Source organism: Myxocyprinus asiaticus, chromosome 1 (genome assembly GCF_019703515.2).
Source record: "Myxocyprinus asiaticus isolate MX2 ecotype Aquarium Trade chromosome 1, UBuf_Myxa_2, whole genome shotgun sequence".
Lineage (NCBI taxonomy): Eukaryota > Metazoa > Chordata > Actinopteri > Cypriniformes > Catostomidae > Myxocyprinus > Myxocyprinus asiaticus.
Window position 1 is genome coordinate 63,717,466 of NC_059344.1, and position 25,790 is coordinate 63,743,255.

A 25,790-nucleotide genomic window follows, 5' to 3' on the forward strand; every position below is an offset into this window, starting at 1 on the left:
TTTAAATCAAAGAAACTAAATATAGTTTTACAACAATATAAATTTAAATGGACATGGGATAGAAAAAGAAAAGGCATTTTTTTATAATTATAATAATATTTATAAAAAATATTATTAAGACAAATTCATTGTTTGTGTAAGCATACTTGGCAATAAAGCTGATTCTGATTTACACTAATATAACTAAAACAACCTTTAAAGATTGTTCAAAAATATTTTCTTTTTAGCAAATCAGAATTGAATGTTAAAATATGAGTTATTAACGATATTTTACAACATTTCAGATTGTGTTGACGCCATCTATCCAGGCTCCGTTGAATCGTTCAGAACGCATTGTCTGGTAAATGTAGTTCTTTTGCACTCTCTTTCCGCACACTCGGTCGGCAATAAAACTACAACTCCCAGCAGTTCGTTCACCTAATCGGATAGACACCGTTCTGTTAAAGCGCCCTTGTAATGTTTACTTCTATGGAACAACGGCGCGTCCTCCTCGGTTAACAGTATTGGATCAGGTACTGTATCAAATGACGCATACATCCTTTTGTCAGCCAGCTATACGTTAAAAACACGGAATCCTATCGGCTGCGAGCGCGATCGGGAGTATTAGCGGTTCATCCTGCGCCAGAGCTCTGTGTTCATGATGGCGATGTTCCGCAGTTTTGTGTCCGCCGCTCAGATCAGGCAGCATCAGCAGCAAAACGGAGCCGCAGCAGCCGCACCTGGGGAGAGTCTGGAGAGCCAGTTCTCCTGTCCCATCTGTCTGGAGGTGTACCACAAACCTGTCAGCATCGCCAGCTGTGCGCATACGTGAGTACGGAGCATTTAAAATATTTTTAATTACAGTGTATGCATAAATTCAGAGACTGGCATTGGCATGCATACATGTGTATCACTTAAGTGGGATCATTGCAAAGATATTTTATGCATCAGTTGGAGGTTGCATCGACCTCTTTGTCTCATAGGGTCGTTAAAACAGTAGATCACCACCTCACGAAATAGCATTCTTACTATATAAGTGTACGTATCATTTACTGTGTAGTTATTACTTTATTGTTATTGAAGAGTCATTCAGTGATGTCACTCTTTAAATATGATAAACTGCTCTTATTTGTGTTGTTGTTGTTGTTGTTATTGTTGTTTACATCAGCTCGACATTGGCATCGTTGTCTGTTTATGCATGTTGTGATGAGCATATCATTTTACTATTTACGTTTTGTAGAAAAAATAAACATTGTAGACATCAGTCTTCGGGTTTCTTGAGTTTCACTGCCTGTGACGGTCGCGTGCGGTGCGCTGGAGAGAACAAAGCGTCGCGAGAAGCCGCGAGTGGTATTTGCGAGTGTCGATTCGCAAATGAATCGTTCTTTTGAATCGGTTCCTTGATTAATATCCAGTGGCGTGTCCAGACTTTATTTAGAGTAGGATGGCATATGTGGGGCACAGACTAATCAAGGGTGGCATGAAGTGTAATGTATATTATTATTATTATTATTATTATTAATATTAATAATATGGTTTGGAATTTCAATAGTCACATTTTATTTAATTAAATAATTGATTATTATTAAATGTTAATAATAGTCTAGTTAATTTCTAGTTAGAGATAAGCTTTAATACAAGTTAAGCTCAATCGACAGCATTTGTTGCAAAATGTTAATTACTACAAAAAATAAATTTCAACTTGTCCCTCCTTTTCTTTAAAAAACAAAAATCAAGGGGCCTGAGTAGCTCATCGAGTATTGATGCTGACTACCACCCCTGGAGTCACGAGTTCAAATCCAGGGTGTGCTGAGTGACTCCAGCCAGGTCTCCTAATCAACCAAATTGGCCCGGTTGCTAGGGAGGGTAGAGTCACATGGGGTAACCTCCTCGTGGTTGCGATTAGTGGTTCTCGCTCTCAATGTGGTGCGTGGTAAGTTGTGCGTGGATCGCGGAGAGTAGCATGAGCCTCCACGTGCTGTGAGTCTCCGCGGTGTCATGCACAATAAATTGTACGGATTGACAGTCTCAGAAGCGGAGGCAACTGAGACTTGTCCTCCACCACCCGGATTGAGGTGAGTAACCGCGCCACCACGAGGATCTACTAAGTAGTGGGAATTGGGCATTCCAAATTGGGGAGAAAAGGGGATATAAAAAAATAAATAAAAAAAAATTATTTTGGCTTTAGCACAATAACAATATAAAAGCCAATAATTAAAATTGACTTTATAAAATCACACAGCATTTTTTTCAAATTTTCTCTGGTCTTTATACATGAAAATATTGGGGGGTTCTTCAGAGGAGATCATCATTTTTGGGGCTTCTTGGCATCAAAAAGTTTGAAAACCTTTTTTCAAACACTGCCCGTTGTACCTGCTGGCAGAATACAGATTAGAAGGGGGGAAATTCTTCTTGCTAAATTAACAAACTTGCGTCTTCAGTGCCCTAACGCTTAATAAAGCCCAAAGTATACTGTGTTTTTGATGTGAATGCTTAGCGTCTATGGAGTAATATAGAGTAATATGTGTGCCACAGTTCTCGCAAGAAGATATTTTGAGTGCACAAAAAGGTATTTTGCACGCGTGTGAACTTTCTAAAGCAATGTATCTCCTTGCAAAGATGAATGCATTTTGAGGAAACAAAAATTAATTTTGCATTTGAATAAAGTTTATTTGAATGTGAATTTGCACCGAATTCTGAAACTTATGTAACTCCACTGTTTTTTGCATGTGCAAGATCTCACTCGCCCTCTCCTACTACCCATTCTGCGTGCGCTCATAGCTTTGACTGCTTGCTTGCTCAACAAGGTCACAGCATTATAATGTGCCAGAATTTCAGCCAATCAGAGATGAGGTGGTACATTTTGATTGGCTGGCTAGATTAAAGATCATACTGCTCGAAAGTTAATGTATCTTGAAATCTACCCCCATACTGTTGAATTGCTGACATTCGCCATCTGAATTCAAATGTGTTCATCTTTCTCTCTGAGCTACTGATAGCACGACGCACAAGCAACCTTTGTGACACGGGTTCTGGTCCCATGGACACCAGGAAGTAATCACGTTCACATAATCAGTGATGAGCGTGATTCCGAGGTTGCATTTCCTCTCTAAGATTACATTTGTACTTTACCGACAGTTAGGCTCAGGGTTGGGGTTAGGGTGACTGCTTGGCATAATTTACAACTAAAATAGAAACTCGCTTTTGGCGCCACCCTGTGGAAATTTCACTCATAAACTTGCCCATTTGTTCAACAACATTTTCAGCTTCAGCCATTGAGGGCAGGGGTTTAAATTTTGGTAAGCACAGAGCGATTTTAGCTGAAGTACGTTTGACCAGCTGTCGCCGAATTAACAGCGAGATCAGTCTTTGTTTTACGTCATTTAAATCCACTTTGCAAAATTCTGCAGATTTCCCCTCAAAATCAGTACAGAAAATGTGAAAAAGTGTGCAGAATCCATGTGGACTAGACGTGATCCACAAAATCTCTTTACTGAAGAAATTTCCTTTATGCATTAAATGTCCAATATCAGGACAATCTCTTAGCACCACCACTGGTCTGTGTTAGGTTATTGGAGGGATGGATGATAAGCAGTTTAAGCTGCTTTTCAGTTTTGGTTTCCTTTGATTTGGCTGCACCCTTCCTCATCATCATATAAAGTAAAAAAAAAAAAAAATTTGACAAATATTTTTTGTGGAATTGTGCTGACCGCTGCTTTCCTGAGTCTTAAAACTAAACAACATCCCCTCATTTTTTTTTTTTTTTTTTTTTAAGGAAAAAGAACCCTGAGCTTTAAAGCAGCTGTGTGCAGGCTACTGTGCTTCCCTTATCAAAAATTCATTTTCCTGAAAGGGCAAGGGCAGTCCCAGGGTGTTTGCATGATTTAGGTGACAAATAACACCCTCTCCTCCTAGTAATGCTCTTATCATTCCTCCAGGTGCATGGCAATCTCTATTTAGGAAAACTTGCTTTATTCTTCACAAAATACAGCAGAGATGACATGAATCAGCACTTTAAAGGCACCAAAATACAAAGCACATGAGACTGATTCAGAATTGAAGCAGCTGAGATATACTGACAAATGCGTCTCTAATTGTATCTTTTGTTCTGGAAATGAAAAGGGCAATACTGCTCCATGACCAAAGAGTGGCCAATTTAGCCATCCAAAAGACTTTGGCAAAGCAACTGTGAGGTATTTTTGTAGGTGTCACACCAAATGACACAAAAGTGTTGAACTTCAGTGAACGCTTTTTCCACTCAAAAATATTTGTGCATATTTTTAAGATTTATGCATTTCAATTTCATAACAAAATTCCATCAAATTGAATTGTAATCTTTAACAAAAAAAAAAACTTGATTAGAGGAATAGTTCGCCCAAATATGAAAATTCTCTCATAATTTACTCACCCTTATGCCATACCAGATGTGTATGACTTTCTTTCATCTGCAGAACACAAATGAAGATTCTTAGAAGAATATCTCAGCTCTGTAGGTCCATACAATTCAAGTGAATGGGTGGCAACTTTTTGAAGCTCCAAAAAGCACACATAGCCATCATAAAAATAATCCATTCAATTCCAGTGGTCTAATTAATGTCTTCTGAAGCAAAATGCTAGGATGCGCTTGAACTCAGTTTTGTAAAGCAATGTATCTTCGTGCAAAGATGAATACATTTTTGCATGTACTCGCTCTCTCTCCTCCTATCCGCTCTGCGTGCTCTCCGAACTTTAGACTGCTTGATTGCTTTTCCACCCGTATTCAGGATTGGCTATTAGGATCTGCTTACAAGTGCTCTGCAACTGGACAGTTGAGGTAGCTACAGCAACCATGAACATCTCAGTGTAAATATTGCAGAGGAGCCAACAGGCACAATGCTCCATGTTCAGTACACACTTTATATACTGTATGCAGTTACCATTACAAAAGATATTTACCCCATGAATTATAGACATACCAGGAATACTGTAAGGCTTAATTTACTATAATGTAAGTTTTTCAAAATATAGTAGCCTGGGATCATGCATGCAATTTTTCTCAAACAATTGAGGTTCAATTTACTGAACATTTCAAGATGCCCCACAGCTTTGAAATACAAAAATAAACATTTCTAATTTATAAACAAGAACTGAATGTTAATTTAGGCAATATTTATAATATTCATAATAAAAAATAGAGAGCGGTGGATTAAAACAGTCAGATGTGAGAAGATGCCAAATTTACTGTCACTCTCTCAACAGCTGTAACAGAAACCCCCTCACAGCTGTGCTAACTCATTTTTAAAAACAAATTCCAGGGTAATATAACACAAAGCATAATGTTATCAATTTATACTCAATATTTAAAAAATTTATAATATAAAAAAATTGCTAGATTTACGCTGTTAAATAAGGCGGAAACACCTCATCGCAGTCTGTGAAAAAGGTCTATACTAGCCAAGAGAAACAAATAATAATATAGACCAAACTAAGAGAGCTAGCCAGATAGTTAGCTAGCTAGTAAGCCTATTGGCATTGTACAGTGTACAGAGACTAAGGTTACGCAGTTTACCGGTACTAACGAAGTTTCGCAATACCAAAAAAAATGGTACGATATCATCTTGTTGCTAATTTCGGTACCATATTACAGTATGCTGCCATTAGTAAAATGATATGAGATGTGACAGTTTTGAGATGAAATCAATGACAATTTGAAAATAAAATAAAAAACCTCTGGATATGGCCAAGTGTGATCTTTAAACAGCAGAAGGATGTAATTGAATTAAATATTATACAGTCATGTGCGCTGCAAGCTACAGAATGAACAAGAGGTGCTGCTCTGCTCTCTGTCATCTGCTTCACACACACACACGCACACGCATGCTCACACACTCACACAAACGCAACACACACTGCTGGTGCTTCATTTTCATGCAGTGTGTTTAGACTATAAACGGCTGTTAACACTTAAATGAACTCCTCCGGTGCAGCTCGGAGATTTCAGCTCGAGAGTCGCGACGGGAGTATCCCAGCATTAATGGGAAGTTTGATATAACTAACCCGTAAAAACAGGAATAACTCAGAGGTCTGTCAAAATAAAAGTCCCGCTAACATGAAAGCTCTATTCAACTGGATGCATGAAATTGAAGAGTTCATGTTAAGTAAAGCATGTTAAACAATGCTGATATTGCTACACTTTTATCATAATAGCCCAACTATTTAAATTTGACCTTTTACTTTTTATTTTATTTTTACCAGGTGTTTCATTCAAAACTCTTTCGAAAGCCAATACACAAGATGTGGGGGATGTGTAGAATTTAGTGAATGTGCGTTGTTCAAATTCGGAGGAATCTGCTGGGTTTTCTTCGTAATTCTGTGGCCACAGATTCCATACAGACGTAGTCATGTCTAATGGGTTGTGTGCAGAATTTTACTTCTCGGAAACAAGTACAGTACAGAGAAAGGCTACAAGAATATATGTTCCTGACAAGTCCTTTCTGACCCTAGGCATTCTTTAAGTGAGTTTTGATTGCTTCCTTCCTAATACCAGTTTAATACCAGCCTGATCTCAGGAAAATTATGTGACCATGGTGTTATTCTTGCTAAATGATATTACAAGGTTCATTACAAGTATATTGTCAGTTCTGGGGTGAAATGTCCAGTTTGTGGCACTAAAAGCAAGTTAAATGTTCTTCTGGGTTAATGCTCTATTGCAGGGGTCTTCAATAGGGGGTCCGTGACCCTCAGGGGGTCCACAATTATTGTTTGATCCACAATTGGCATTATATAATCACTCGCACACGAGCGATAGCTAGATGTATGAATTTTAATCCATTGATGTGTTGAAGTTCCTGGCACCTGCATGCCAAAACGTCCTTTTTCTTTTTAATCCTAATGAAAAGATTGGAACGTTAAACACTAGTAAAGTGTGACGAAACTGAGCTAGTCAGCAGAAGCGCGCAGCACGGACAAACCATTCACGCGCCCATGCTCATCACACGCTGCTCAAAGCGCAACACATCAGGTTCAGCAGTGCTGCAGTAGAGGGTCGCGTAAGTAAACTCGCCTGCTTTGCGTTGTTCACGTTGTGCGGTTGAGCAGATGACAGCCTACAGTTTCTTTTATTATTAGTTGCGTTTTGCTTTCAGAACAATAGCCTACTTGCCTGGTGTAAATAAATATTTACCGCTGAGATTATCAAACTGGCATACATGGTCCTTAATGTTCCACACACACAAGACGGTGACTCTCAAAACGACATAATTAAAGGTGCACCCAGTCATTGTTTTCCTCATTGCAAAGTTTTACTCCTAATGAAATTTAATTTTAAAATATATTTATAAAATTGATCACTCACATGAGATGAAGACTCCATATTAGTAACCTTATGAAAAATGTTTTATTCTGCATGGACAGGGTCTGTTTATTTGTCCGTCTGTCTATATATCTGTCTTTTTCTTTTTATTAAGGAGGGGGTATGGAACAGTGATTAACAAGGAAAAAGAAAAATGTCACTTCATGTCAGAAACATTGCAGACCCCTGCTAATGATTATTTCAAAAGCTTTGCAATATAAACATCATAAAGTACATACAGTAATAAGGTAGCCTATCATACACATTTTTATAGGCATAAAACGCAACACTCAATTTTATACAGTATATAGCAGGGGTCCCGGCTCCGTCTCTCTACCCACCAAGGGGTCCTTGGTCCGTAAGTTGTTGAAGACCCCTGCTCAATCTTGTTTTAAATCAACCAAATCAGTCTCACTATCCTAAACCTTAAACCTAAACATAAACGATAGTGTCATAAAAAGCTAATGTGAGATTAAAAACACAATTGCTGAATCAACCACATCATTTTGTTGTGCTTCTGTGACACTTTCGGCTCACGTGTCGACTCGTGCTCGTCAGGACTCGTACACCGATCCTTTGCATCACAAGTGCAATGCTTTATCAGTTGAGCTACTGTGCAATTTGTGCATTTGCGAACAATTGTATGTAGTTGATTATATAATGCAGACGTTAAAATGTATCGCTTCACAAGTAATGTACTCAGGTAAAGTGTTAAGATGTAAGAAAATAGCATTGTGTGAGGAACAGGGTGAAAAGTAAGTGTTTATGAACTGATAATCTGCTGTTTTACTCGTGATTTGTGTGAAAGTGAATACAGTTATTTGTTGTTGTAGCGCCTCTAGTGTTCATTTCATCAGGAAACTGCAGCTGCTGAAATTTCACATGGTTCATTAATATTCTTGACACAACGTAACACTTGCTTGGTCCTTTCGGTGGGGTCGTGGACAGCAGAGAAGAACAATGCCATAGTTCTCCCTCCATTGGAACATTTCTGCTGGCAGCCCAAGCTAAATTTCAGAGCCACCGAGACGTTACAGTCATATTGCGTTACAGCAATATTTTCAGGATGCGATTGAAGCCTGGTTTTCGCGCAAGCCATTACAGAACCACTCATGCCAATGGTCTGCTCCGTATCTCTGGGTCGCACACATCAGATTTCCTCGATATCGCGGTGCAGACCGCAAAATTGATGCGACCCATTTGAATTTTAGTGAGAATTTTTGAGTTTAAAGGGGACCTATTATGCAAAATTCACTTTTACATGGTGTTTGAACTGAAATGTGAGTCAGCAGTGTGTGTACACAACCACCCTACAATGTTAAAAGTCCACCCACTCCTCTTTCTTATATTTCTATTTATCTAAAACAGTGTCTCAAAGTGATTGGTTTTCGTTTCTGCTCTAACGTGACGTCACGTTAGAGCAGGCCTCACCCACGACTGGTGACGGACTCCACCCTATTATCATATATCCTCCCCTGAGTGATCGACACACAGTCCGCCATTTTTTTAAGCGCAGGAGCAGCTACGGTGAGAAGAATAATGTCTCCGCTTCGTAAGCGTCATAAGTGTTCTGTTGTTGGCTGTAAAAGTGAACATAAGAGTCTTCATGTACTCCTGGCATCAAAGCCACTGAAGACGCAGTGGACAAGTTTTGTTTTTGAAGCAAATGTGCCCCAAAACAAATCATTTTACACCAGACTGCTTTGTGATTGAGGATCAATATTGTGAAGGTTGCATGGGAAAGGACGAGTCGGGAAGCTTGGACACCGTCAAAGTAAGGCTTTTATTTTCTGCCCTCTGCACAGCCTGTACACTCTCTCTAGTGTTTTCCTGGGTTCACTCAGATAGCTTCACCAATAACAAAAACTCTCCATAAACATAAACTTCTTAAAAGACATGCAGCTTTTTGACATTCAGGACACACGCCAACACTGGACTGACGTGTTGTTCTCTCTCGGTGGCGTGGCTGTTTATATGCCGCTCTCCCCAGCTCACTGGAATTAGAGACAGGTGTTAGACATAATTTAGCTCAGGTGTAAGCGCCCTTACCGCTTTCTCTCTCTCCGGACGGGTGCTCGACCACGCCCCCGCTGCCACAAATATAAGGCAGGATTTTCCAAAAATTTCATTCTCAAGCATGGATCAGTACCAACTGTTCATGTTCCAGCTTTAGTATCGCACTTTATATTTTGTCAATGTTTGCAAATCGCCTTTCCGAATGTGCTTGTTAGCTGATTCCACGGCTAATGCAGCTAAAGCTACCATTGTCTCTGATTGTATTCACAGAGACCAGAGCTATGTCGTTATTTTTACGCTTACTGTCTGTATAATAATAGGGGGCGGGGAGCAGCAGCTCATTTGGATTTAAAGAGACACACGAAAACAGCGTGTTTTTGATTCCACCTAAAAAGAGACATTTACAACATGGTATAATAAATGATCCGTGGGGTATTTTGAGCTGAAACTTCACAGACACATTCTGGGGACACCTGAGACTTATATTACATCTTGTAAAATGGGCAATAATAGGTCTCCTTTAAAGCACTATGTAGGAATTTATACCTCTTAAATATTAGACAGCCCAGACATGCTAAACAGCACTATGGAGGAAAAGAGCAACACTTCGCTATGTGCAAAAATAAGGGTTTTTTCAAATTACACATCATCGTCCTCACTAAAATGTATCACGATTTGACAGTAGTAAGAGCAACGGTGGTATTTTGGGAATTCTTTTTATTACAGTTTCATATTAATCTATTATGTAGAATCTATTACACTTCATTTTTATTACAACTGTGGCATTTGTAGTTAAAGTTTCTAAATGTGTTATTTTTTCATAACAAAGACTATAATTTATTCACTATAACACAATTTTTGTTCCCGGGTAGTAAGTGTTATTTCCTAATTGCTTATGCCTCAAAAGTATAAAAAATGGCCATTATTCCCCACAAACTTTGCTTTTGTGACCAGGACAGTGATATTTTGAAATGTACCTATTTCCAGTGAGAAAACGGGCGAATTTGTGTCTTTCTGTTCTCATAAAGTCAGAAAAAAACAACATATGAATCCAAAATCCTTCTTTATCTGTGGTCCGACGAAGACACCGGCTTTGACCTTTGCTTCAGACAGCTTAGGGAAGAAGTCTTGAAGGTACTTGAAGGCTGCCGACTCCTTATCTAGAGCTCTGACAAATTGTTTCATAAGGCCCAATTTGATGTGCAGTGGTGGCATCAGCACCTTCCGGGGGTCCACCAGTGGCTCCCACTTGACGTTGTTCCTCCCCACAGAGAACTTGGTCCGCTGTGGCCAGTCCCGCCTGTGGTAGTGCACCTTGGTGTCCCTGCTGTCCCAAAGGCAAAGATAGCAGGAAACTTGGTAAAACCGCCTTGGAGACCCATCAGGAATGCCACCATTTTGAAGTCTCCTATGACCTCCCAGCCGTACTCATCATACTTCAAGGTGTCCAGCAAGGTCTTGATGCTGTTGTGATCCTCTTTGAGGTGCACTGAGTGAGCCAGGGGAAGAGACGGGTACTTGTTACCATTATGGACCAGCACGGCTTTGAATATTACTTTGGTATAAATACATGTTAATTTGGATTCATATGTTGTTTTTTCTGACTTTATGTGAACAAAAAGACACAAATTCGCCCGTTTTCTCATTGGAAATAGGTCCATTTCAAAATATCACTGTCCTGGTCACAAAAGCAAAGTTTGTGGGGAATAATAGCCATTTTTTAATACTTTTGAGGCATAAGCAATGAGAAAATAACACTTACTACCCAGGAATAAAAAAAAAAAATAAAAAAAGTGTTATTATTATTGACTAGGGGCAGTGGTGGCTTGGCGGTTAAGGCTTTGGGTTACTGACTAGATGGTCAGGGGTTCAAGCCACAACACTGCCACGATGCCACCGTTGGGCCCTTGAGCAAGGCCCTTGACCCCATCTGCTCCAAGGGCACTGTATCATGGCTGACCCTGCGCTCTGACCCCAGCTTGGCTGGGATATGCGAAAAGTAGTGGCAGTGGTAGTTCAGCGGTTAAGGCTCTGGGTTACTGATCAGAAGGTCAGGGGTTCAAGCCCCAGCACCACCAAGATGCCACTGTTGGGCCCTTGAGCAAGGCCCTTGACCCTATCTGCTCCAGGGGCGCTGTATCATGGCTGACCCTGCACTCTGACCTCTGTGAAAAAAAAATAATTTCACTGTATATGTGCAAATGTATAATGTGTGATAAATAAATAAAATTATAATTATTATACATAGCTACATTGACCTAACCACAGTAATGAGGAGCAGTATGGTGTTACCCGTGCTTCTATGTAATTTCACTGTAAATACATGGGAAAGTTCATAAAGGGCTTTAAATTCTGGACCTCCAAGACTTCTAGACAAAGTTGTCCTCCTGTGTAATATATGTTCTGTTTGAATGATGTTTGATATTAGGAAATAAACTGGATAATAAATACAGCTCTGGAAAAAAATTAAGAGACCACTGCAGAATTATCAGTTTCTCTGGATTTACTATTTATAGGTATGTGTTTGAGTAAAATGAAGTACTGACAACATTTCTCCCAAATTCCAAATAAAAATATTGTCATTTATTGCATTTATTTGCAGAAAATGACATCTGGTCAAACTAACAAAAAAGATGCAGTGTTTTCAGACCTCAGATAATGCAAAGATAACAAGTTCATATTCATTTTTAAACATCACAATACTAATGTTTTAACTCCAGAAGAGTTCAGAAATCAATATTTGGTGGAATAACCCTGATTTTCATGCATCTTGGCATGCTCTCTACCAGTCTTTCACATTTCTGTTGGGTGACTTTATGTCACTCCTGGCGCAAAAATTCAAGCAGCTCGGCTTTGTTTGATGGCTTGTGGGCATCCATCTTCCTCTTTATCACATTCCAGATGTTTTCAATGGGGTTCAGGTCTGGAGATTGGGTTGGCCACGACAGGGTCTTGATCCGGTGGTCCTCCATCCACACCTTGATTGACCTGGCTGTGTGGCATGGAGCATTGTCCTGCTGGAAAAACCAATCCTCAGAGTTGGGGAACATTGTCAGAGCAGAAGGAAGTATGTTTTTTTTTTTTCCAGGATAACCTTTTACGTGATTCATGCGTCCTTCACAAAGACGAATCTGCCCGATTTCAGCCTTGCTGAAGCACCCCCAGATCATCACCGATCCTCCACTAAATTTCACAGTGGGTGTGAGACACTTTGGCTTGTAGGCCTCTCCAGGTCTGCGTCTAACCATTAGATGACCAGGTGGAGGATCGGTGATGATCTAGGGGTGCTTTATATTATCTATTTGTATATGTTTAATAAAAATTGTTTAAGTAATTTTCTGCTTTGAGGCATTTCATTATTTGACAGTTTTTACTACAGCTATCTGGGCTTCCAGAGCCTTTCAAGTGTCAAAAGCTCCCAGTAAATAAACACACACTTGACAAGGTGAACACGAATAACCCATCTAAAATGATTCTAAGGTCATTTTAAGCTATTCCACGTGGGCACAAGCACAACAGCACCGCTGCGAGAGAAAAAAAATCTGAGGGGAAACACTGGCAATGTAATTCTATGAGAGTAGTTTGCTTAATACTGAGGGTTAGGGGTTTGAAATCAAAGGGCATACATTTCTACATCATTTTCTAATGCACTGCCTGCTCTACCTGCTGACAGAATACAGATTAGATGGCATTATAAATAGGTGAATAAAGCTGTCCAAATCTTTTTGCTGCTATGCCAATTCCACCATATGTTCCTGCCAGGTTACTGTAGCATATTGATTAAATTGTAGTGGGCTGCCCTCAAAAATAATGTGGGCTTGAATTTCTGATGTTGTCTTGGGCTTTGCACAGAACTGCCCACACTCGAATGTTGACAGCTTCATGGAATGAGCAATGCTGCATTTAATCTCTAGAGTAGGAGGGATATCCCTAAAGATTTATCCTTGCTTTTATAGCCTTTATGGTTTTCTTTCATCTTGTTTTTTTTTTTCTATTTGTTCAATTTATTTATTTATTCTTGATTCATTTGGTGTTTTTTTTATCTTGGATAATTAGGATACCAGTGGTTTTTTTTCTTCTTTTTTTTTTCTGCAAGAATCATGCTGTATTAAGAGGAATTGATCTCCTAAACATTGGTTCCAAACTCGAATGACTTTCATTCTTTCCTTTGTGGAACACAAAGTATTAAGCACTATAGTAGTCTCAGTCACCATTCACTTTTATTGCATCTTTTTCCCCCCATTCATTAAAAGTGAATGGTGACTGTTTGAAACCTCTAGTGTATCTGCTGCTTCTTACGTCATGTTGATATCTCCACGCCATGTTTGTGTTGTAATTTTGGCTCATAATGCGAAATTTATAATCAGTCAATCATTATTCATTCTTTAACCAGTGTGATTAACTTATTTGTTTCCTAGTGTTCACTACCATGTTTTATTTGAGAATGGAAAATTATATTCAGGGAATCAGGGATGCGCAATATTGTTAATATATTGCTGATCAGATAATTAGCAAATATTGGAAGCATATAATATCAGGGCTTATTTGATCCAATTCACATGGTATGCTCTTTTACTATGCCAGATCCCAAAAGTGTTTTACCATTATCCATCATTTCTACTGTACATTAAAATATTTAGATGCTACTCTAGTATAAACAGTGTAATAATAAATGGGTAATTGACATGAAATACTTTTGTAAAGTTGACATATCCTGTGGTGTGATATGCTATACTTGATCTAAATCTATTTTTAACAGCATTTAGCTAATACGTATGATGCATTCAGCTTTTATGATCTCACATTAAGAATATATATTTCTGCTTTTAAAAACTCATCTGTTAAATGAACTAGTGAAGGCAAAAATTGTGAAAAGCTTAAACAATGGTGAGCATTTCCAGGATGGAGGTTGAAATCATGATCGCCAAGGAAACTGCTGTCAAGGTGTACGGTGAAAAAGAAGTTACATTTTGGTATTTTCTCAACCAAAACCAAACGGATCACTTCAGAAGACATGGATTAAATTCATGGAGTTTGATGGATTATGTTTATGCTGACTTGGTCTGCTTTTTGAAGCTTCAAAGTTCTGGTCACCATTCACTTGCATTGTATGGACCTACAGAGCTGAGATATTTTTTTCTAAAAATCTTAATTTGTGTTCTGCAGAAATAAGAAAGTCATACACATCTTAGATGGCATGAGGGTGAGTAAATGCTGAGAGAATGATCATTTTTGGGTGAACTAACCCTTTAATTGTTTGCCTGTGCACACATGCGTCAGTGGGATGTCTTTGATGCTATTTGTCTTGCTGTTTTTTTCAGTGTCTCACGCCATGGGTGCTGCGTTGAAATTTACTGCAGTGGCTATTTACACTGAGTGTAAAGAGTGGTAGATACTGTTTGCATTCTGTGTAAATAGCAACAAATAGCATCTTGTTTACTCTAAATGCAAGTAGTTATAGATGCTGTTCACACAAAGGATAAATAGAAGTCATACGCGAATATACTAAGGGTAAATTGTCTGAGCAGTTAATAAAAATAGCCTTTGCTAACTAGGTTGGCTGTTTGCACAGTGTAAATAGACACTGTCTAAGACTACTGGATTCTATGATTTCTACATGGGTCATGTTGTCTTTCATCGTATTGTTAAATCACCAGAAGCGAAGCTGGTTTAAAGTTGAGGCTGTTTCTGGCTCTTGCTGTATAGTATCAGATGGCTGGTGGATATGGATCTGAATGTTTGTTTCAGTGGCACGTTCAAGCAGACTTAGTTAACTCCAGAGCTGATAAACCTGTTGAATTATTCTCCACAGCAAAATGAGATGGCAAAGCAGGAATTCTGTTGTGTTGAGAGAGAAGATGATGGCGAGAGCTGCTGAAAGTGGAGAGAAGACAGTAACAGGGAGACCCACAGCAGAGAAAGACAAATTAAAATGTATTGTAAGGAAGCTTTGCCACTGGAGACTAGTGAATGTGTCTCTTTGTAGCATGGAAAATTAATGCCATCATAAATGAGGTGATAAATTGTTTTGAAAAAGATTCAAAGCATTTCCTACAAATATATATATATATATATATATATATATATATATATATATATATATATATATATATATATATATAATCAACATGTATGTTGAATGTAATCAACAGAGCATGATAACCCTCAAGGACCACATGCAGAGATTGCACAATCTGTGGTGAAATATCATCTTGTTTTATACACCCAAAGGAACAACAGAGTTGCCGAGCTAATCCAGTGCATTACGACATGGTCACTATGAACTATCATTGTATGGGGGGAAAAGCTGCGTAAAGAGTCTTCAGAATTCCTCAATTTGTTCATTCCACTGAAAAAATAACAGCTTAGATGTTTGGAAAGATATGAGGCTGCGTAAATAATGACAGAATGTTCATTTTGTGGTGAATTATTCTTTTGTGGACTGTCGTAAACCTGATAAACTCTGGAACTGTACAGAAAGAGGCAGCTGATGGGATCCAACCCAGCCCGCCTGCTTTCATTTGCTCTCATTACATCTTCTGTGCCAAACACCAGTGCAGTATAGTGGGAAAGAGTCAGCAGCACTCGCACTGGAAACAAGGCCAACTCACACTCTCAGTGAAATATTCTCCCTCACAGGAAATGGGTTTAACGGGATTATTTTCCCCACCAAACAATGTTCATCAGATATTAATTGTTGTCAGAGTCATTGCCTAGTGGTGGTTAGTGCATGTTTGGGAATTGTAAGGAATTTAAAGATTCTGGTTCCGATATCACTCAGGCCACATCCACACTAAGGCTGTCAAAGTAAAATTCGGATATTCGTCGAATTTAAGATAAATGCACATTTTAGATGTTTGCCAAGCACTGATGATGACTTACCGTTATCAGGCCGTTCAGGCTGATAACATTCTTGGGGTAAAACAGATGCAGTGCAACAAACAAAACAGAACACGGGTGTCTTGAGACTCGTTTTAAAGGTTGAATTTCCTCTTCAATTGACACATCCTCTAAAAATGCATTGGTCCTGCACGAGACGCTGAAAAAACAGTGAAACACAAAGCAATGGTCAAAGATGTCCATCTAGCGCATGCTTACATAAAAAAAGATGTACGCGTTCGGAGTGAACGGCCCCCCAGAGGTGGAGGTCTTTGGTGGTTGTGTCTTGACTATGCCTTGCTCTCTTTTCAGCATCTCGTTGCATAAGCATTAGGCACATACATACAACTGTATTTACTGAAAAACACATACCGCAAGCATTATAAAGCTTGAGTCTGTGGTAGTACTATGGCACCAGTATAGACTACTGAACTACTATTACTACTATTGAAGCATTTTTTTTTCTCGTTCTATTTTTTACTTCAGATTTGAGAATTTTGTCCACTGTCAGATATATATGTTCTTTGTAAAAAGACAATAGCTGTAACGCATTACTGATTGGATTATATTGACTCAATGCACCATCTTGTGGATGTAGGAGACAACGTTGATTTAAAAATAAGCCGTCTTGCAGATTTTTCCACCTACCTGAAATAATGTCTTTAAAATACTTCTATAATTCAAATTTTATATTCGAAATTACTGCTTACTATAACTGAAGTAAGCAGTAATTTCGAAAATGCTTTCGGTGGAGAAAAACGTCAGTCTATTGTGGATGAGAGGTGTAAATGTAGCGAACTAAAACATATTAATGGACGTGGATAGTCATTATTCGGTTAACCATTCAACGCGCAAGTATTTGAATACCAAAATCAATATTCGGTTAGTCTACACGTGCAAACGAGGTTTTTTGAAATATAAAAACCATGGAATATAATTAGACTTTTCTTAGAAAAATTCTAATTTAGTTTCTCGGGGGCCTGGGTAGCTCAGCAAGTAAAGACGCTGACTACCACACCTGGAGTCACAAGTTCGAATCCAGGGTGTGCTGAGTGACTCCAGTCAGGCTTCCTAAGCAACCAATTGGCCCGGTTGCTAGGGTGGGTAGAGTCACGTTGGATTAACCTCCTCATGGTCGCTATAATGTGATTCTCGCTCTCGGTGGGGCACGTGGCGAGTTGTGCATGGATGCCGCAGAGAATAGCATGAAGCCTCCACAAACGCTAGGTCTCCGCGGTAACGCGCTCAACAAGCCACGTGATAAGATGTGCGGATTGACGGTCTCAGACGCGGAGGCAACTGAGATTCGTCCTCCGCCACCCGGATTGAGGCGAGTCACTACGCCACCATGAGGACTTAAAGCGCATTGGGAATTGGGCATGCGAAATTAGTGAGAAGAAGGGGAGAAAAATAAAAAATTTCGTTTCTCAGCCCTGTTGTTAGCCCTAATCTGTAGCTACATGTTATTGTATAAACTAGGGACCGTTCAACAAGCCTGTATTTGAATACCAGAATCACAATTCAGTTATTCAACACGCGCAATAGAGGTCTTCAACCTGACCCGAGCCCAGCAGGACCGGACAATCGTTGGGTTTCGGGACAGTTTTTCATGTATAGTGCAAGTTAGGAGCTGTTCACACGTGGTTTTGCATGCGTCTGCTGTGTTTTTCTATGTAAACGTGCTTGACGTACATCTTTGACCTTTGTGGTGCATCACACAGTTTTTTGTTTATTTTTTCCTTTTTTTAGACACCTTGTCATATTAAAGCTGCACTACGTCAGATTTATTTGGTTACGATTAACAAAAGTTAATTATTACAGATTTCATAGCACAGTAATGTGCATATTAATTTGTTTAGCATGTAACCATCTCTCTATGAGAACTAAACTTCCAAAGAAACGATTAAACGTTTATTATTGTAATTGTTATATTGCACGTTTCTGCTTATTTTTTTCATGTTCAATAAAGTATATTTCATCCCCATAATTATTGAATCCTCATTTTGTGTTTTTAGATTACAGTATAATTGTTTGCAGTGCAAAGGCCTACTATTGTAATATTACAGTTAACTTGCATTGTACACTGAGGCTGTAGATTGTAATATAAATATAAATGTAAGTGTATTGTCTTAAATTGAACCCATATCAGCCATATCACAAGTTTAACCTCTTAAAATTGATACATGTAGCACAATGCATACATTAATGTGTTATGTTTAGTGGATAAAACACTTGAATAGTGATATTAAATTATGTAATTAGGAGTGTTGTTTATCCCGAGTTAGTCAGTGCTGCAGTTCTCTATAGTCAGTGATGGAGTGGCTTGTGTTTGGCTCTGGCCCTGCATTCAACAGTGCCATAAAACGTGGTGTAGCCCTGGCGGAAAAACCCAGAATGATTCATTGCTTTTGCAGTCCGATAAATGACTGCCTCATCCGTCAAGAGAGTGACAAGGCTACCACTTCAAGTTCACCAGCCATTTTTGCTGATATTGACATATATTAGGACCCTCTGAGTCAAGACATGGTGTGATGTGCTTTACTACATCTTAACCCATTTTGAACAGATTTGAGCAAATTCTTAGATCATTAATATGCGTGCAGCTTTTATTTTTGCATAAAATGAGAGACTACATGGAAACTTGTACTTTAAAAAATGTATTTGCCAAACCGTGTGACCATTTAAAATGGACTAGTGACAGAGGCGTCATGCTCACGTGCCCCCTCAGATTTTTGAGCCAAGAGGATTTTAAATGGATTATTATTTTGAACTTCCAAAAATGTTTTTGTACATTCAGTAATTAAACGATTATTGCATGTTATTGCATTCACATGGCTAAATTCTTCTTGTTCTAGTCCAATCGAGTCACATATGTTCCGCTATATGCGGCATCCTGTGGCTGCTTCGGAGATCGCGCCCAGGGGGAAGGTTGAGCACCAAGGGAAAGTGTGGTGTTATGCTAGGAAAAAATAAAATGAATTAATTGCATCAACCTCAGTGCAGTTAATGTTTGTCATATATGATCTTTGTGGAATAGTCAATCAGTTTTTTATAGTCTAACATAGATTATGTTGCTGTTTATGCGCAAATGAGAGGCGTAAACGTAGCGAAATTAATGCATTTTCAAAACAAAACCAAACATATTAGTGTGGATGTGGCCTTATTGGTAGCTGAAAATATTCTCTTGAAAATTAGTATCAAAGTATTTCAAAAACAAAAACGCGAGGAACAGACGATATGCACAACTTGGTGAATGACGGGCATTTGAATTTTACGAAAATCTGCAAAGTTTTGCCGCGATTGCAGATTCCATATGTACCTGCCAATATCTCGCGAGTTCTAGACTGATCTGTGAGTCCGTTTGACCAGTTCATTAAAAAGAACCAGCTTATAAGAGTTATTTGTTTGCGATGTCGTGTTGTATGTTGTTGCATGTAACCAACAAAGACAATGCAATAGAAAGACGCATTGTCTATTTATTGTCTTACTTTTATTATTTATTTTTATCTTACTAGTTTGCATCTTTCTGATCACATGACATTGATCCTGCAATCTCATGGCTCACAAGTTAAAATATGATTTCCTTTGAAATGGTACTGTAGATTTAGCAGCAGCATTTTTCCGCTGTTATATAGCCGTGCAAGTAGCATTGGATCAAACCAGCAATCTTCAAGTTAACCCACGTGCTACCAGCTCTGATGTGTTTGTTCATGTGTGTGTTCACAGTTTCTGTGGGGACTGTCTACAGCCATGTCTCCAGGTGACCTCACCTCTCTGTCCACTCTGCCGCATGCCTTTCGATCCAAAGAAAGTGGACAAATCCTCCAGCGTGGAGAAGCAGCTGTCTTCGTATAAGGCACCCTGCAGAGGGTGCAGCAAAAAAGTGAGTCACAAACAAACTGCTCTGTTACAAAACTAAGTGAGCTGCAGACATAGTATTTTAAGGCATTTTCAAAGGCTGCTCCAAAAGGTAGCAACTTAGTTATGCTGCGTCCTAAGGCAACTCATTTTAGGCTAATTCAAAGGCAGTATCACATGTATCATTCACATAGGAGGCAATACCAGAACGCATGCAAGATAAAGATTTCTCGAGGCCAGGAACTCTCTGGTGATTAGATGCAGCAGTTTTGTAGATATTTTAGAAATATAAAGTCAGCAAAACATGGCCAGGAAAGACCAGACTTGCACTGTATACATTAAGAAATTAAGAAGTTATAGGCCCTTAATTGAGGTGTTAAAACTTCTACTCATATTAAGTTTCTCACTTTACCTTCCCCTGTCTCTATGAAACTCCCAGGTCACCCTGGTCAAAATGAGGTCTCATATCTCATCTTGCACAAAGGTTCAGGAACAGATGGCCAACTGCCCAAAGTTCATGCCTGTGGTCCCCACCTCACAACCCATTCCCAGGTAAACAGATCTCCAGGGGTCTTTTTATGTCCATTGTGTTATTAGCAGACAGAAATTATTCTGTAACCCTCCATGCCTAATCTAGATGTAGTCAATATCTGTTCTTGTGTGTTTGAATTTGAAAGTTGATGTTGGGGAGCAACACTTTTCGATTGTCGGGAGGTTCCCCATGACTACGCTATGGGGAAGGAAGAGGTTTTAAATTATATTTGTCTGAAAATCAATTAAATAAATAGAAAAGTAATGCGCATAATGTATGTGAAACACGCAAAGTTCCATAAAGTAATCTGAGTACACCTCATTATTTGTGTCCTAACAAGGTCTATCACGATCAAGTAAAATGCAATTATAGCTTCCTTGTAATTTTTTATGTCCTAACCAGCCTCAACGAGTGGCAAGACATTTTGTCAGCTTCATAGTTTCTATTTCTGTCATATTGCGCTACCGAACTTCCACACAAGGGGCTGTTCACGGCATTAAAAAAGGTAAGAGCAGTGCAAAATGTGGAATCTTTTAAATTGACACGTCGTAAAAACGTGCCATTCCTGTGCAAGATGTTGCAAAAACAGGGAGACGCAGCTAAGGTGTCAAAGTCTAGACTAGAGCATGTTTACATTCAAAAAATCCATTTAAAAACTAGCGCAGACACAAAAACACATCCGTTAAACCCCGTTTACACTGCAAACAACATTGTCGCTTGGTGTCACTAGACTCTGCGATCTGTGTCGCTGGTGGGTGTTCCTACTGCTGTCGCTTTAATGTTATTGGTGGACTGCACTTCTGGCCATAGTAGCTTTGGAAATTCTGATAACAGATTATACTAACTAATATGTCATTATACTTTGACAATGAATGGGATCGTGTCGCTTTGTCGCTCGATGCCGCCAGCGGTGTGAACAGGGCTTTATAAATGGCCCCTAATGGTGTAGTTACTGCATCTACCAGCAAGGGCTAACTGCCAAAACTAACCAGTCAAACCTTGACCCCCCCTGGGACAAACAAATTACTTGTCAATGGAAACTTGTCGTGACGTGCCTGGCTAGCACACATTGTAACGTGTCACCCCCTAACACTGGTTACCACAGTGTTTCCTTTTCGTACCACCCACATTGAAGTGCAGCCGTTCCCACAAGACTCTACAAGGATGCTGCCGGATGACTCATGCTTCTCTGAAGCGCTCAGCACACTCTGGGACAACAGTCAGAATGAAATCATGGATCCAGGACACATCTCAGACTTCAGCTTTTTTCTCTTTAGATCCGCACACTGGCAGTGTAGGTATACTTAGATCTAGAGATGTCAAACTGATGTCTGACAGTTGAAGACAGACATTGGAAGTTTTACGATAAAAGTCCAATTGGATGTCTGGCGGTTGAGTTATGTGTGTGCATCTCTGTCGGGCCTCACTCCTCCTTTGAAGCACAGGAAGAATGAGGAGAGGATAAGAATTAATTAGCTCATCAAAGCAGAGGATGTTGATGTATTCCCAGTGTGTCACCGACTGCAACCATCTTGCAACACGGCTATTTATCGCAGTCTTTGCGGTAACATGGCACAAAAAGATTGTAAAAACGCTTAATTAATGCAAACCAGTACGCCACTCTGAAAATGTTTCTCATGACACCTTATGTAAATGAGCGCAACAATGCCCACCCACTTTTTTAGTCATCTTTGTTCCATAAGTTTTTTTTTTCATTCATTTTTTTCCAAAGGGATTTCTTTTTTCTTTTTTTTTTATCCTCTTTTCTCCCAATTTGGAATGCCCAATTCCCACTACTTAGTGGGTCCTCGTGGTGGCACGGTTACTCACCTCAATCTGGGTGGTGGAGGACAAGTCTCAGTTGCCTCCGCTTCTGATACGGCAATCCGCGCATCTTATCACGTGACTCGTTGTGCATGACACCACAGAGACTCACAGCATGTGGAGGCTCATGCTACTCTCTGCGATCCACGCACAACTTACCACACGCCACATTGAGAGCGAGAACCACTAATCGCGACCACGAGGAGCTTACCCCATGTGACTCTACCCTCCCTAGCAACCGGGCCAAATTGGTTGCTTAGGAGACCGGGCTGGAGTCACTCAGCACACCCTGGATTCGAACTCGCGACTCCAGGGGTGGTAGTCAGCGTCAATACTCACTGAGCAACCCAGGCCCCTCCATAGGGATTTCTTAAATCCTTCATAAAAGAGTTTAGGCCATGAACCAAACCAACCAGCCCCAAATTCAATCACAACATTACAAACTTAGATTTTTGAAGCAAGAAAGTATTTGAAAATCAAACAAAAAAATGAAAGGTACAGAACTATGTACTTTTTAGTATTTTTAGATGGACTTTAGTATTCGAAGTCAACATGAAATAGCGTTGGCATCCTATTTTACTTATTGTAATTTGACTTTTCGAGTGAGACAGAATATTCAAGGAGAAAAATCTGAGTTGGGACTTGATTTTATGGTGCGGGAGATGATTGGATTTTGAAAAGTGGGAGTGGCTCCAAGTGACTAATCCACCGCAGGTAACCAAACATTTGAGGGGAATAGTAAACATGAGGTACATTTATAGGCTGTGTTTGATGGTCTCCTTCATATTTCCTTGGCATTGATTGAGAATGTGATTTATGGTTCTTTATATATATAATTTTTGACTAAATAGAGTATAATGGTAGGGTTCCAGAAATAAAATTCCATTAATTTTCTTCACAGAAAACTAGGGCAAAATTTGGTTGCAGATACAAGGATTTCCTCGCATTGTAGTGAAGGGTTGCACAGGGTAAAAGAGCGATCTTGGGATTTGAGAATCAATATCGAAATTGTTCAAATGACGATTGTGATGCACCGGATAATCTATATTTTTAACCACCCCTAGTGATTCATCTCAGAGCTGGTTGGTTTGGTTCATAGTTAAAAACTCTTTATTGGAGGATATATTTTTAAAAATGTTTATGAAGTAAATTATCAGGAGAAACATTTGTGGAACCAAGGCTGCTGAAATTTTGGGTGGTCAAGAACTAATGCTAACAGAACGCACTTGGATCAATTTATGTAGACTTGAAAGTTGTGCATATAAAGATTTACGCCCTCCGGTTGCATGTATGCATTATTCATGAGAGCACTGATTATCAGTTTGTTGCACAACTCAGCTCATTTGCTCCAAAGCTATGGTTTATTTATGATAAAAATAGTTCTGATATAAATCCTTCAGACAATACAGTTATATCAGGCTGAAATTCTGCTTTTTTCACCCATTAACAGCAATATTCCAAATCGCTCCACATTTGTGTGCCCTTACTGTGGCGCTCGCAACTTGGACCAACAGGAACTAGTGAAGCACTGCATGGAAAACCATCGCAATGACACCAGCAAAGTGGTGAGTGTGTATTACTGGCTTCAACTGTACGCTACAATCTGATCTAGTGCAAACGGACAACAGGAAGGATGAAAGATTATTTGACTCCTGGGTTGTCTGTCACTTTAAGTCCTGTTTTGCTGTCATGCTTTCTGTGTTTTAAATGAAGTCATGATTTGTGCGTGGTGTTTTCCTGTGTCTTTTGTTTGTAGGTATGTCCAGTATGTTCAGCTATGCCGTGGGGCGACCCCAGTTACAAGAGCTCCAACTTCCTGCAGCATCTTCTCCACCGGCACAAGTTCTCCTATGACACATTTGTGGTGAGAAGAGCTCATATTTTACATTGCTACATCCTCAGTTTGTTCCACTCTGTTTCAAGCCTAGTCCTGCTTTGGCTTCGTTTGGTGCTATTTTAGATAGCTAAGAAAAAATAGACAAATTACCTAATCATATTGCGTCTATACTTAACATGAATTATTGTTTATAGACAGGGCCGTCCCAAGCATGGGACGGGGCCCAGGGCATGGTAGAGAATGCGGGGCCCATTCTTGTCTGAATATACTGTACAATGAATTTTTATTTTTTATTTAAATCAGCATAAATTAAAGGCTGCACAACCAAGTAGAACCATGATGTATAGATACAGTACAATTTACATCTTTTTTTTATGCATTGTGGTAATGTTAATGTTCCGGGTTCAATACAAGTTAAGTTCAATCAACAGCATTTGTGGCATAATGTTAATTACCACAAAAAAAAATAATTTCCACTCATCCCTCGTTTATTAATAAATCACATTTACAATGGAAGTGAATGGGGCCAGTCCATAAACAATAAAAAACACTGTTTCAAAAGTATAGCCAAAAGATGTAAACATTATTCGTGTTAACATGATTTTAGTGTGACAAAATCACTTACAAACCATATCCGTGTAAAGTTGTATCCAATTTTACAACTTTGTTGTCATGACAACGTAACATCGGTAAACCCTGTACTCTGATAAAAGCCGTAACACCGGTAAATCCCTGATTTTATCACACTTTAATCATGTTAACACATATAATGTTTACATCTTGTGGCTATACTTTTTAAACAGTGACAGCGTTTACATGCACTTAAGAAAACGGTTTATTCCAGGTTTTTAGCAGAAAGCGGCGTTCTGAAACGTCATGCAAACAAGAACGCTGATTTCCTTACGGCATTTAAGGGATTAAGACAAAGCGGTTTAACACACCTACAGTAGGTTTCTCTTGGAGAACGTGGCTTAACGTGGCGATGTAAACACATAAACGGCGTTCTGATGGGTTTTTGAAAAGTGCGCGTGCGTGAAACAGACCGGATAACAGACGTCATAGGATGGAGCCCAACAACATGTCAACATAGCAGATAGAATTCAACATTTCTGGAAGTACAGTGTGAAAATCACATACACTATCAACTATACCCATTTATACACATCAATGAAAAATAGCGACAGTCCCTAACATTTGCATATATGCTTGGGGAAATCCCGGAGTTTTATGTAAGAGGGAAATTCCACTATTGCAGTGCAATTCAGCTTCTGGTGGTGACTGAAAGTGAAGGAAACAAATACAGCAACAACTCTGGAATATCTGGAAATAAAGCGACGCAACATAGTGAGTAGAGAGTAAAATAGTGAAGTCTTCCTCAGATCCAATATTTTTTATTTACACAAGTGTCGCATGAAAATCACGTTGCTGTGGAGAAAGCTGCTTACTGACTGAGCCGCATGTATACGGGAGTAAAGTGTGCGCCGCTTATACAGTGCATGTAAACAGAACCGCTGTTTTCTCGCAATAACCCGCTT

At 39.3% G+C, this 25,790-nt stretch overlaps 1 protein-coding gene across 4 annotated transcripts in view; it reads left to right on the top strand.

The window, feature by feature from the left end:
- Positions 1-422: 422 nt before the first annotated feature.
- LOC127445387 (E3 ubiquitin-protein ligase RNF166) overlaps positions 423-25,790 on the top strand; it is a 27,032-nt gene continuing 1,664 nt past the window's right edge. For 2 of the 4 annotated variants that reach the window (XM_051705473.1, XM_051705555.1), the window contains exons 1-5: positions 423-807; positions 19,931-20,087; positions 20,502-20,614; positions 23,869-23,983; positions 24,175-24,282. In XM_051705473.1, coding sequence (XP_051561433.1) covers positions 638-807; positions 19,931-20,087; positions 20,502-20,614; positions 23,869-23,983; positions 24,175-24,282 — 663 coding nt within the window. In that variant the 5' untranslated portion in view covers positions 423-637. Of the gene's footprint in view, positions 812-14,491; positions 14,529-19,930; positions 20,088-20,501; positions 20,615-23,868; positions 23,984-24,174; positions 24,283-25,790 lie in introns of all 4 variants that reach the window. The other 2 variants (XM_051705706.1, XM_051705637.1) reach the window with 2 other exon arrangements.